Source organism: Strigops habroptila, chromosome 1 (genome assembly GCF_004027225.2).
Source record: "Strigops habroptila isolate Jane chromosome 1, bStrHab1.2.pri, whole genome shotgun sequence".
In the NCBI taxonomy this organism is placed as follows: domain Eukaryota; kingdom Metazoa; phylum Chordata; class Aves; order Psittaciformes; family Psittacidae; genus Strigops; species Strigops habroptila.
In genome coordinates, this window is record NC_044277.2 from 120,954,723 (window position 1) to 120,968,784 (window position 14,062).

Consider the following 14,062-nt stretch of genomic DNA (forward strand, 5'->3'; position numbering starts at 1 on the left):
GTCTTATGAAGGAAAAACAGGTTTGAGAGAACTCATTATAGCAATTCTCTCAATATACTTATTATTTGTGCCAAAGGCACAAATGTGAACTTTTCATATGAGCAGAGGATATAAGATGTATGTGAGAAGCATTAAATACTTTGCTACTAAAAGTTAATCTGACTTATATTACAAGAAGGAGGACAATTGAAGTGAATAGAAATAAAGTATAATGCATGAGTCAATAAAGTCTATTTCCTAAGAATTTACTATTTTTATGTATACTACATCCACTTAAAATGACAACTGTTTGCTGTGCATTCTTGTTCATGCCATGCTCTTGGTCACCTGCTTTACCATCTGTGCAAATCATCTATACTAGCATTAATTAGATATCTGTTCATTATATTTAAATTTACGGGGATTGAAATTATTTCTGAGCTAAAATATCTAGCTCTGTGACACCAGCACTCTGAGATACACAGATACCTTGACACTTGTCAGTGGAAAGTAGCTTTAACATATAATGGTTAAATAGGCAACCTGTGAGGAACACAGCACTGCAATGTGCTTTACTGACTCAACAGGAACCTTAAAATCATGGTAATAATGTAACTTTTTGTACCTTCTTCCTCCCAGTCTCCCTCCAGTAATTAAACTTATTTTGGATTGTAAGATACATTGAGCTTATAGTGAGGAGTGGCTTTTTGCAATGCTATGAGTTTTTCCATTAAAACTTTTCCATTAAAGCAACATGTGTCTTTTTTTTTTTTTTTTCCCTCTTTTTGTGCACAGGTACTTGGAACACCAAATGAAGATACGTGGCCTGGAGTCCACGCTTTACCCCATTTCAAACCAGGTAGGTTGAAGTACCAAGTTCATCCAAGTTCTCTTCCTGGAACTAAGGAATAATTGAATCCGTGCCCACAAACATCAAATGGCCTGGTACACAGTGCACAAACCATAAGTCATTAGTTCTAGCTGCTTACTTTTTATTGTGCTCAGGGTGGGATTTTTTCTTTTCTTTAATTTCTTTGCTTTCTTTTGCATTTTCTCCTGTTTATTACCATATGAGCCCTGACCCGCTTGCATTCTTCAGCCACTGAGTATCGTACCTTTCAGGTTGCTGGTAGGCTGATTCCGAATCAGTATTACTTTCCACAGACCAACCTGGACTTTGAGGAATACTAAAGGAAACTAAAGAGTAAAGACTTTGTGAAAGCTGAAATTACTACAAGGTTATCTGCTAGTACCTTTCCACAAAGGTTCAATTTTTTAATGCGCATTGTAATTGAAGTTGTCATATTCTACAACCATTGCTGAAAAACTCTTTTGCCACCTGATACCTTACTGTGACTGTGAGAGGGAGCAGTTTGTTCCCTAGAAACTAGAAGTACATGCTCAGCTTTTGTTATGCTACATATGCATGTATGCGTATGTATGTAATTACTTAGTCTTGTTAACTTTTGAGTGTGGATCTTAGAAATACTGGTTTTTAAACATGCCAAACAGGCAAATGAGTAGGAGATATGTTGATTGGTGAGGTGGTGAAATACTGGAAGGGGTTGTCCAGAGAGGTTTGACATCTCCATCCTGTTCAAAACCTGACCAGACAGGGCTAGAGCAGCATAAACTTGTTGGACCTGCTGTGAGTGGGCTTAGACTAGATGGTAAAGAGCTGGTTACTAGATGCTTTCAGATGAAGCACTTAATTGGCTCCCAGTATACTAGGATGATGTCTTACCATTTATAACCATATGACTAAAGTCTGGAAGTGAGTGACAGAACTGACCCAGGAATACAATTTCGGATGTTTCTGTCCTTGCAGGCCTCTCACTAAACTCCTGGTTCTCCTTTGCTGCAGATGATAGTCCCATCATCTTTTGTCATAAATTGTGACAACCTGGCATCCTATGCCATTTAAACCTAATTTCCAAGTCATTTTATAAGTGGACATAAAGAAGAAAATTTCCTTTTCATTACAGCCTTTCTTACTCGTCAGATCTTCAGGACCATTGTGGCTCCATTGGGGCAGCTAAGAGGCAGGAGATGTGGCAGAGGAGTTGAAAAGGACAAAGGGATCTAGGCAGCTCTCAAAATCAGAGAGATGAGATAGAGAAACAAATATATTGTAGGGCTCACCCTGATAGTAGCACAAAGCCTCGAGAAAAAGGAAGACAGATAGCTTCCTTTCACACTGCTTTTCAGTCTCTGTCCTAATGCTGTCTTATTGCTGTGTAGTGAAAACACTCTCTAGTGCTCTGTAGTGAATTAGTACAGCTGCTTTAACAATAACTACAGTTTTTCACTGAAATACTAAAACCACTACAATGTTCTTCCCTAAATCAGTGTGTCATTCAGTTTACAAATTTCTGAGCTTCTCATTCTTGGTACAGATTAAAAGGTGGCCATACACATGGAATACAGTTATAGAAATACAGTGGTTTTTAACAGCAGTCCAAAGACATGGTTTTATCCAAGAATAGTGAAGAGGAGGAGAAAAACTGGAGATGTCAGTACATGCTCTTTGGTTTGTTCTTGATTTTATTCTTCTGTGTGATACAGGAAAGTCTTGAACAGTAGATGGCAGCCAAGAAATTTCCTGGTTTCATTTTTCTGTTTGGCTTCCAAGTGTGTTAAGGGATGTGGGTTTATTACCACAGACGAACATCAAGAAATAAATCCATACTAGGCACTCCATTAAATCTAATTTTTATATAGGCATTGTGTTAGCTGTGCTTTTATTTTCTCCATCCCAGACTATGGATTTTGTCAGCTATGAATACATAATATTTATACAAATGCAGAATGGGGACAGAAGGAAAGATGCCTCCAAGATAGAAAATGGTCATTCAGTATTTTCACCATTTCTGCATGGTGTGGTCTTTGTTCTTTCGGATCCTTTCCACATCTGTGAAGTATGTAGATTTGCAAGTTAGAGTAATTACTGTTCTCACTGGCAATTATTTAATCTTTCCAGGGCCTGTTAATGCAAAGCACTGAGCTCCTTAATTCCTGTATGCTGTGGAGGTCTGAGAGCACTCCAAAGGAAAAAGACCTCTCTGTATGCTTACCATGCTCTGCACTCTTTATACCACCCTATATCCTTCATGGTCTTGGTAAAAGGATTTTTTTGACTTATAGGTCCTTATTTGCTGATTTTAGAAATTATAGCAACAGAAAGCATAATCATAGAACAGTTTCGGTTGGAAGAGACCTTAAAGATCATCCAGTTCCAAGCCCCTGCCATGGGCAGGGACACCTTCCAGTAGACCAGGTTTCTCAAGCCCTGTCCAACTTGGCCTTGAACGCTTCCGGTGACAGGGCATTTACAGCTTCTCTGGGCAACCTGTTCCAGTGCCTCATCACCCTTGTAGTGAAGAACTTTTTCCTAATATCTAATCTAAATTTCCCCTCTGTCAGCTTAAAGCCATTCCCCCTTGTCCTGTCACTACATGTCCTTGTAAAAAGTCCCTTTCCAGACTTCTTGTAGGCCACCTTTAGGTACGGAAAGGCTGCTGTCTGATCTCCCCAGACTCTTCTCTTCTCCACGGTGAACAAGCCCAGCTCTCTCATCCTGTCTTCGTAGGAGAGGTGCTCCAGCCCTCTGATAATCTTCATGGCCCTCCTCTGGATTTGCTGGAGCAGGTCCATGTCCCTCTTGTGTTAGAGGCCCAAGAGCAATCTAACTGAACAACCAAAACTTGGCTTACATACCCCAAAACTGAGTAATTGGACTTAATGCTGATGAACCGTGGAATGGTTAGAGCAGAAAAACACATCACCTTTGGGACCATACTGGGGTACCAGCCACTAAAGCATGCTCTGCACAAAGTGCTCGGACCTACAAGCTGGGCTGGAATTACACTATTTGCTCATGCTGTTAGGGTCATTGGAGCTGTTTGGTCATGCGTACCAGGTTCTCTGTTGCTTCTTAAAAAAATGCTTTCCTTCATGCCATTCTGACATACACAAAGGTTTTCTGGCTATGGGAAGGCTGCATTGTCCACTTCCCCAGATGCTCAGCCAGCCATGCTCCCTCCCTGTCAGTCTGAAATTGTTGTTACACCCTAGAGAAAATTTCCCCAGTGTATGGGACTGAAAGAGTCTTCTCTACCAACTGACTTCTTTGGAGCAAAAATGGAGGTTAATGCTTTAATAACACATTTAAGACGACTTAATCTTTTCCTTTCCTTCACAGAAGAATGCAGGAGAAAACCTGAAATGCCTTGGCAAATCTGAACCAATTCCATTTTTCTGTAAGATTTGAGAAATTACTGCATAGAAATACAGATGATATGGGGTTAAGTAACTCCTGTGCTTTGTGTGTCTTTCTGAGTTTTGAGACCGATAGCTGCAAACAGTGTGACAAATTGAGAAGTGCAGAAAGCATTGGTGATGAGGATATCAACATCCACTCAGGCAATGCTTTGATGCCATAAACTTAGTTGTGTAAGCATAAACTGATAGGATTTGAACAGAAATATCAATGATAAATAGTTATTATAGTTTAAAAAATGCTGGGCACATTAAATGCCTGTGGAGTTGGGACGACTTTTGAGAGTAGACACAAAATTTTTTTTTTTTTTTTTATACAGACTTAAATAACTTATTTTCATGCTGTAATTTGATAGGGCACAGTCCTGTGCTGCTAATCACAGTTTACTAGGAGAGAGATGTCTGAAAAGCATGGCATTAGTCTCTTCTCTACGAGAGTGGCCAAGGGTCTGATTATTATGGAAAACAGCCAGCACATAAACAACGATGATCTCTGACATCTTAATATGTGGGAACATTTCTGAGGCTTCATAAGAAATGTGTTCCTAAGTCTAAGTCTAAGTTCTGTGGTTGGCTCTATGTCATCTAAACGCCTAACCTCAGTGATTTTAACAGTCTGTAAGTGTGAAAATAAAACAGTCATAATTTGTTTTGCCATTTAAAAAGTAAGAAAACAACAAGTATTTTATCTGCCTGCTTTGAGGTATTTGATTACTTTCTATCTTATAAATATTCTGAGTAATCTGGGAGATGATATTAAAGCTAAAAGGTGGCCTGGCCTTTGAGTCTCAGCCTCAGTTCTCTCAGTTTGTGTCTGTACCTGTGCACACAGACACGAGTGGGTCTTCCTGTACTCACGTATCACCAAAGAAACCAGTCATTCAGCACCACGGTGAAAGTAAATTATCTGCCCTCAAAGAGGAAGGCAGTTCAAGGAAATTATGAAAAAGTGTTAGTTGCTGTTTCAATAAAACCTTGAGGTTTCATCCAGCTTAGAAACTCCATGTTACAGGTTATTGGACAGAGGCACTCTAAATGATTATGACCCTCTGACACATGACTTGGAGAACCTGTTTTCACTATTTATTATTTTGTTACAATACTGTAAGAAATGCATAGATTTGCTGTACTAAATCAGATCCAATACCGATCATGTCACTGGACCAATATCTCCAAGAACAAAATGAAAGTAAGCATCTTCTACATCCCATCTGCATGAGTAGGGATGAAGCAGTATTCCAAAACAAGTTGCTTCTTTACCAGTCTAGTGTCTGAGTCGTCCTGATTTTTGTGCATTATTCTCTCCATTGTCATTAAGTCTCCCATTTTTCTTTGTCTGGAGTCTTATCTTCTTCAGCCATTTCTTCAAGATTCAGAGTCTTGCCCAAATAATTGGGCAAGATAAGCTTTTGGGTCATCATCTACACTTAAGTCAAGTTTTCACTTTTCGTACATTCTCAGTTAGTCTTTGGGACTGATGCTGCATAATCTCCATCCTGGGAAGTTAAGTCAAATTTTATCAGAAGGTACTGTCAGTGAGCAAAGTGAGAGAAGGTAAGATATACTCACACAGAAGATAAATGAAGCAATAGTGGCCATGAAGAGATGGTAACGGTCAAGAAGTAACTTGTTAGGAAGGTGGAAAAACATAAGAATGCTTTGTAATGTTCGTTGGGCATCAGTTTCCTTATAATACAGTTTCTAGGTGAAAGAAAGTTAAATACTTAATCTTGGGCTGATGGTACAGGAGCCTGAACCTCACTATGTTCAACAGACGATCAGATATAAAGTAATACACCTGAAAAGGTGTCATTATGAGACAATGGAAACATCTACTGAGCACTGGTTTTTAAAAGAATATCCCTAAAGTCAGGATGAAAAGAGTTTAGAGGAAGAGACTCTCCTTAAGAAGAAAGTGGAAGACAAAAAGAAACTAGGAATATTTCCTAGGAAATACTGCACAACACAGAGTCTGCCAGAGATTGACAGATTTATTAAAAAGTCATGAGTCTAAGACTGACAAAAAAACTGCCGTGCTGGTGTTCTGACTCAGGAATTCTGCTTTGCTTCCCAGGTGATCAATAAATATGGATTTGGTTTAGAAATACGATCTGCCTACCTGCATCTTAACAGCTGATTGATAGCCAAGTTTTTTCAAAGGATTAAGTCTCATTTGGAGTAGGGCTGGGCTGAGAGACTAAACTGCTTTGGCACAAACCCATGGAAATGCTGTATATAAGGACATACGGCTTTTCAAATTTTCATAAGAGTTTTTCCTATAGAATTTCACCAAAGCCTGTCAACATTTCATTACATGCTGAATCAGTATCTTGTTTGTTTACATCCACACTGACGCCAGCGAATGTTCCCCGGCGATGCGGGAGTCTCTGCAGTTAAACTGCATGCCTCTGGCATGCCTTTAGCTCATGCCAGCTAGCACTTCCAAATAATTCATTCCTGGGCATGGTTTGGGAGGGAGTGTGGGCTAGGGACCATTCCCTGTAAGAAGTTCCCACCTCCTGTGTTGGAGGACTGAGGTGGAAGGGTGCTGCAGTTGTACGGACATAGGACAGTAATGGTGTCTCAGCCAAACAACAGTCTCGAACCCATTTAAATTACTGGTATAGATGTAGTCATCAAGAATTTGAGTACTTGAAGAAAGGAGAGTGATCTGTAAAGGAGAATTTATTTCAAATTTCTCCCCCTCTTTAGTTTTGGCAAAATTGTAATATTTGGTCTTTCCTCAACTCTGTGGTATCCACAACCCAAGAGAAGAAGAGCTGTCAGTGTTTTCACCATTCTTTAAACAAAATTGCAGGAAACTGGAAAGTTAAAGTTACTATTATATATGCAAAGGAGCCAAGGTGAGCACTGCTAAAAAGTGGAACCATTTAATATAAAAATCCAGTGCTTTAGACAATGCTAGCTATTAAAAATACATTTCCTACTCATGCTCAGTTGGCAGTTTAGAAAACAGCATATATCCTTCTTTACACAACCTGTGCTCTGCTAAAGCAGGTGCTTTTGGAAGGGAGGGAGGAGAGGCCATGCGGATGGAAGGTGGGGAGTTGTAATTTTTCTCAGGACATTTGGCATACAAAATACCAAAGTTTAACTCATGATTGTGATAAAACTCCAGTAAAAACTCTTAATTGAACATTAGTGCTGCAAACAGTGCTTGAAAATTTGCTTGCCAGGATGGATGCTTGTCTTTCTATCTTTAACTAACATAATTTAAATATGTTTTGGATTGAATCTTTAATAAAAATAGCTTATAAGTCTTACATATCACAATACAGTGTTAGTCACTTTAGACTTTTAATTTAAATGTAAAGAGAACCCTTTTAAAGAAATGCATTACACTTTTCAAAATATTAATTATGGTGATGTTTAAATATTTGCATTTAAGCTAATCACATTTGGTTTTAAATAGAAAAACATTAATCAAGGAATGCATATTAGCCGTCATGTTGTGATTAACAACTTAAAAAATGCCTTGAAGTCAAACTGCATTTTAAGTTCTTTGGTTTATACTAGAAGCTGATTATCAATAGTGCTAAAAAGGAGCTAAAAAATCAAAATGTAGTCTGCTTCTAATTTCGTATGTGGCTTTTCTTGCCTGTTCTAGGTCCTTTCAAGGCAAACGTGGCAAAGGTATAATAGTTCATGTGTTTTTCCAACTGATAAAAGAGAAAACCCCCTCATCTTCTTTTATGTTACTTAAAATGCAAGTGCTTATTTTTTCAATTCTCACAGCAGACCAGTGGTTCCTTCAGTGGTCTGCTAATAAGCTCACTAGTGAGTTCTACTGAAATTCGCTTCTGTTTGAACCTGCCCTTGATGCAGGGCTGTCAGATGGAGCATGTTTATCAGGCAGATAATGATGTTTGCAGTGGAGAGCACGTAGGTGTACATGTGGGCACACAAGTGAGTATGCATGTGTAACAGTGCTGCTGTAGAGCAGCTGTCTAAAGGAAATGAGAAATAGAAAGGAATAGAAATACTTTCTATTTATGTAAGAAATAGAAATACTATTGTTTCTAAGACCACTTAATACAGCTGGGCGTAATGCATGAGCTTTCTGGCACAGGTTTCTTTTCCCTCTTAAGTCTTCAAGCCGAGTACAGTTTGGAACAGTTGTTTTAAGAACATAATTTTATTGATGGATCAGGTTTGTCTAATCAACCAGCTGAAGAAATTTACTCCCCCTCTTCCCTCTGGTTGCTCACTTCTGCTTCAATTTTGCAGTCGTTATTCCAGTAGCTTTGTTGATGCTACTGTTTGTGGGGCACAGCCTTAAAAACTTCCTTGGCACACGAGGCATTGAGTAAGCTGTGTTGCAAGGTCTGAAGTGAAAAGCAACTCCAATCCATTTACTGCCAGCATAACATTTTTGTAACTGCACCACCCAACATCTCTGTGTGGGTTGTGTGTAGTGCCCGGCAGAACAGTGAATCTTGGCTCTGAGGCTGGGCTTCTGAAGATGTGGATGTAATACATTAGCCTACTCCTTTTCTATACTCTTTTAAAATTTTAAGAGTACATGGTTTGCCACAGGAAGATGCTGCAATTGATACTTCTTTCCAGTAAGGAACATGAGTACTTTACGTTTGCTCTTATTTATGAAATCCTGTCTAGGGGTCTCTTTACACAGCATTTGATTATGAACATGCCACTTAATTAATCAAGATTTCTCTAACTTGGCCTTCTAAGAAGCAAATGGTAAACACTCTTAGGTGCTGTGGGATTTAAATAAAACAAAAAATGTCTTCTTTTGTTTCACATAAGCAAAAATCACCTATAACTAGTGAAATAAGCACCAACATGAAAAGGCAGCTCTTTAACAGTGAGACATGGTTGCTAGTAAGGATGATGACTGTATATCTCTGATAAAAATGCAGAGGATCAAATTTTCTTTCCCGAATTTGTTCCCAAAAGACTTACAAATATTTAAGTGTTTGCATAAAGGAAATTAAAATCACACTTTTAACTTTAAATTTTAGATGAGCTTACTGTGTCAGTGTGTTTTTATTCAAAATAAGCACATTTAATAATAATAATAGTCTGAAAAGATTTGAACTCTAGTGTACATACAATTTGAACTATGAAAATTCAAAATACAACTGAGATCAAATCTTGATCTGTAAACATACAGCTTTTCAGACTTCTTTAATCTCAGTGTTGATGGGAGTGAGCAGCTGCCTCAGCAAGATGGTGTGCCTCGTGTTCTTGACAGTGACTTGCATGTGCTGGAGGATGGTTGTGTGAATGGGTGATGATGTGAGCATCTGCATGAAATTCTCATGTATGCTGTTTGCCTTTCAGTTCTGAGGGAGAGGTAGTAAGTTTACATTACATGGGGTTTCTTCCACACGGTTGGACTGAGATTTGGATGTGCTGGGCTGCTGCCTTTCATAATGTATGTCAGGCAAAGATTTATATTGAGGGAAGCATTTACGGTAATTCTGCAATATTCCCAGGGTCTTGCATACAGTCAAGATCTACTGACTGATGTTACTATTTTTTATGATTGAATCAATTGGAGCATCTGAAAAACAAATACCAGAGCTATATGTTGAAAGTATCATAAAATGTAATTTCATGCATTTGGTCCCAGTCAGATATGTATAGCTTTAGATTTGTTGTATTAAATCCATCTAGTAGTAAAGGACAGAGGCATTCATTAGAGGTGTGTGAGAGTCATTCACTCTGACAAGTAACTCAGAATCAAACCTGGGGATGTAATTGTAGGACTGAATTCCAGTTAATTGGACACATTTAGGAGATCCTCAGATAAAAGTTGTGAAGTTATGTTACCTCTTTTTTGCCTGTGTTGTGACTGCAAGATTGATGTTTTAGGTATGTAATGTGGTTTCACAGTTCAGGACTTAAAAAAACCCTGCATCGTGATGGAGAAGCTCAAGGACAAGATTATTGTAGCTCCTCTGTTTTGGCAACTCTGAAATCAAAAGCAGCTGCTTTTGTTACTCTCCTTTTGTTCTCTAAAGAAGGATTAGTTCAGGAAAGTACTAAGAACTGGCACATACACAAGGCTGGGCTTAATTACTACAGTAGTCCCATCTAGTTACACTGTCCAAGAAAGTTAACAAGAGTCTGGTTGGAGATATGACCACAGAATTGTGTAGAAATATGTGAGCTGTATTTTATTGGTATGTGGTTTCTTTCTTTTTTTTTGTAAAAAGCATAAAGCAAGGAGCCTCTAATCTGCTTGGAGTAAAGGGAAAATAGTTGATACCAACAGTTAGGAGAAGCATGGTGTGCAGTCACACAGCATATAAATGGAGTTTGAAATAAAGGACTTGGGACTAACATTTGCCTGTCTATAGACAGGGTTTCACCCTCTCCATGTTATCCCCCTAATTTTCTCTCTCCATGACTGATAAATATGGTGTGTAAGGTACTTATTTAATAGAGGTTTAGCGTAGAGCAGTAGACAATAAACTAGGAAGATCCCTTTGAGAAGTTTGTTCATTTTGCTTATGCATGTCCCTTATAACAGCATTTTCAAAACTGGTTCCAGTGTATCACGTTTTCAGTAAAAACTCCTCTGGCATAACAAGAGGTTTTGTTTCTTGCAGAACTGAAACAGATCTTTGGACATAAAAGCCTTAAGGCAATTTGGCCAAGTGGTTGACTCTTACGTTTTCCTTCCACAGTGAAAATAGCCTAAAACTCTCACAGCCCAATCAAGAAAATACATTGTATATGATAATTCTCAACTGGTTTAAGTGAATGTAGCTCTGCTGAAGTTTGTGTTGCTGTGCCAGCTCAGTATCTGACCAAAACATATTGCAGAATGACAGATAAAATCAAAATCTTGTCTTTCCTCAGGTCTAGGTCAGCTTTTCAGCAGTACTTAAAGTCCGGTCAGTTCTCTTTCCACCCAGTACTTTTCTGCACCAAAGTAGTTTAATGTGCTAAGCTACACTTTATTAGCTGATCTCCCATGTGTACCTCAGACTTGTTACACAGCACTGTCTAGCTGCATCTTATTTTTCAGTCTTTGCCATAAATGAATGGACAGTGTTGAACTACTTACTTATAAAGTATAAAAAGTCTTTGTTTTATTTCACTTCTTATGGGTAAGTATCTGCTTGCATATATGTTTTTAATGCATATTTGTAAACTGAAAGTCAAGGTTGAGCTCAGGCCAGTGCACCTTGGCTATTAACCATATCGGAGCTCAGGCATTTCCTCTGGAGAGCAGAAGCTGAATTAGTAAGCAACAGGTACAGTTTGAATTGTAAAGTTATTCTCCCTAAGTTTGGGTTTTACTCTCAATGCCAATACGATGCTTGAACTACTTACTACAGAACATGTACTTCAGTACAGAAATTTTCTTTGTGCTGTTGGGTATTAAAACATAATCACAGGCACTGACTCCAGTGCCATGTTACTGGTACTGATCTGTGGCTGCATCTAATAATGATCCTGACTACTTCACCCATTTTATTTAAAGACCTGCCTCAGGGCATTGGCACATCTGTAGCAGATGCATTGCATGCATTGTATATTAGAGATAAAAAGAAATTGGCACTTCCTATAGTTCTAATCTGAATGCCTCAAGTGTGATGATAAGTTATTTTGTTGTAATATGCACACACAGAAAATTGTAAGGAAATCTCTTCACTTGCACATACTTAAAATGAGATGTGTCAGAAATGAGTTCAAATATGTTAAGAAATGTGCATAAAATTAGCAATAAAAATATTTCATTTGGAGTGATATATTTACAGAGGAATAGATTTTCTATTAGTAAAATGTACCACATTGACTATAATTTATATCTTACAATATCCTAATCCTAACAACAAATTAAAGTTTGTAACGCTGTGTGACATAGTTCATAAAAATTCAGCCTAATAATTTTAGTTTGTTGAGAACTGTGTAATGACGGCACATCTGTGAGTTGCGGAGAGTCATCTCTTTTCTTAGGTAAACTTCTTTATTCTGACAGAGGAGTCAGCCGGGTGCTACTTTAATGGTCATCTACAGTAGTCAAATACTTTTCAAGTGCAGAAATGTTTTGTTGGTAATACCAAAAAACCCCAAACTCAAACAAAAACAAACAAACAAACAAACAAACAAACAAAAAAAAACCCACAAAAAAAAAAACAGAAAAATTTTTAATCTTTTGTTTCATACATTCATCTACATCTAAAAGCCTTTAAGAGTATGACCATGTAGTTAGCATTTGGTTTTTGCTAAGAAAGTTGAGTAAATATAGATACAACATTACATAAGTGATATTTATAATTTAAATCAGTCCTAAAACTAGTTAAAGTCATGTAGCTTCCAGTTTCCAGTACACTTGTCAAACATATCTAAGAGGGAGTGATTTCATTGCTTTAACTGCATCAGTCTGGTTAAAGCAAAAATGTTTGTAAATGAAGTTTGCAGGGTTTGCAAGATAAACTTCCAATAATGAAGTCAATGAGAGTTGAAGTTTCTGCATACATCTTCCCAGTTAAATTAAAAAAAAAAAAAAAAAAAGAAAAAGAAAAAAAAGAAAACAGGAATAAGAAACAAAATCATCCACATTAATGCTAGAATTCTGTGTGTGCCATAGTTTTGGTATCTTTAGAAGTGACTATGTATTAAGCATATATGACAACTTTAGAACTGATATAAGCAAACTATATAAATACAGGAATTTAAAGACAACCCCACCCAAGTTACATTTACAGTTGTTTTGCACAGTAAGATGTGTGCATATATGTTTATAAAGTACTACTGTAAGTGTACAGTGTGCCTATAAAATGTTATGCTCATGGGTGGAGAGAAATCAAAATTAAATTTTGAGATTTTATGGAGTATTTTGTAAGTTGAGAACTTCTTCACAGCAACTAATGCCATCCCACTAAGGTAGTTGGACAGGGCAAGTACCAGTCTACATGTTAGGATTTCAATGCAGTGAGGCTTCACAGAAAATGTTGTTATATTCTCCAGCTGTTTTGCATTTGTTTCTTCCTGAGAGGCACTTAATTCCTGTTCAAAGGGCTAATAGAGTACTGGCTCTGTACTGCTGTACTGCTGCATTTCTGCAGCAGCTTTCATAGCATCTTCCTCTGCCAACTAGAGTCCTGCTGCAGAGCAAACATCTTCTTGGATATGAGAGGGAAAGTACTTATATCTGAACTTAGGAAATTATTTTTTGAGTAAATAAGCTGTTGTATTTGTTAGTTCTGCTCATTATTTGTAACTCTTCTTCAGAAAATGGACTCTTATGTGGCCATCATATTATGCATGACTCTCTGCGTCCTACTCTTACACCTCCTGAGAAGCATAAAAACACGGCAGTGAGGTCAGAGAATTGTATTTGTGATGAAGACAAAAAGCATACTAGATTTCAGGCTTCCTGTTTTGCCTTAGCAGTCAAATAGAAATAATTGTAAAAATTTCCATTTCTGGTGATGCCACAAGTAAATGAGCTTTAGGTCATGAAGGTTTGTTTTGGTTTGTTTGTTTTAACAAGTTGGGGGTCTTTTTTGGGTTTTAGGGTTTTTTCTTCCTGTTTGTGTGGCAATTGCTCCTATGCTAGTTGCTTTCGCTGTCTTGGGACTTGAGCTGCTGTAGTTACATAGAAATGATGAAATTATGAAAATTGACAATAGATAAGTATATTTGAAAAAAAAAATCAAAATCTTGGTTTTAGGGTAAATAATTTATTGTGCCTCTTCTTTTTCTTGCAGAACGGTTTACACAGTACAGCCCTAAAAACCTTAGACAAGCATGGAATAAGTAAGTTGGTTTTTCTTTCATTACTGTTTTGACTCTTCAAGGA

General features: G+C 37.7%; 1 protein-coding gene across 3 annotated transcripts in view; it reads left to right on the forward strand.

The window, feature by feature from the left end:
• Positions 1 to 14,062, forward strand: part of CDK14 (cyclin dependent kinase 14) — a 318,486-nt gene that overhangs the window by 215,252 nt on the left and 89,172 nt on the right. For all 3 annotated transcript variants that reach the window (XM_030491797.1, XM_030491816.1, XM_030491807.1), the window contains 2 exons: positions 775 to 838; positions 13,971 to 14,019. In XM_030491797.1, coding sequence (XP_030347657.1) covers positions 775 to 838; positions 13,971 to 14,019 — 113 coding nt within the window. The remainder of the gene's footprint in view (positions 1 to 774; positions 839 to 13,970; positions 14,020 to 14,062) is intronic.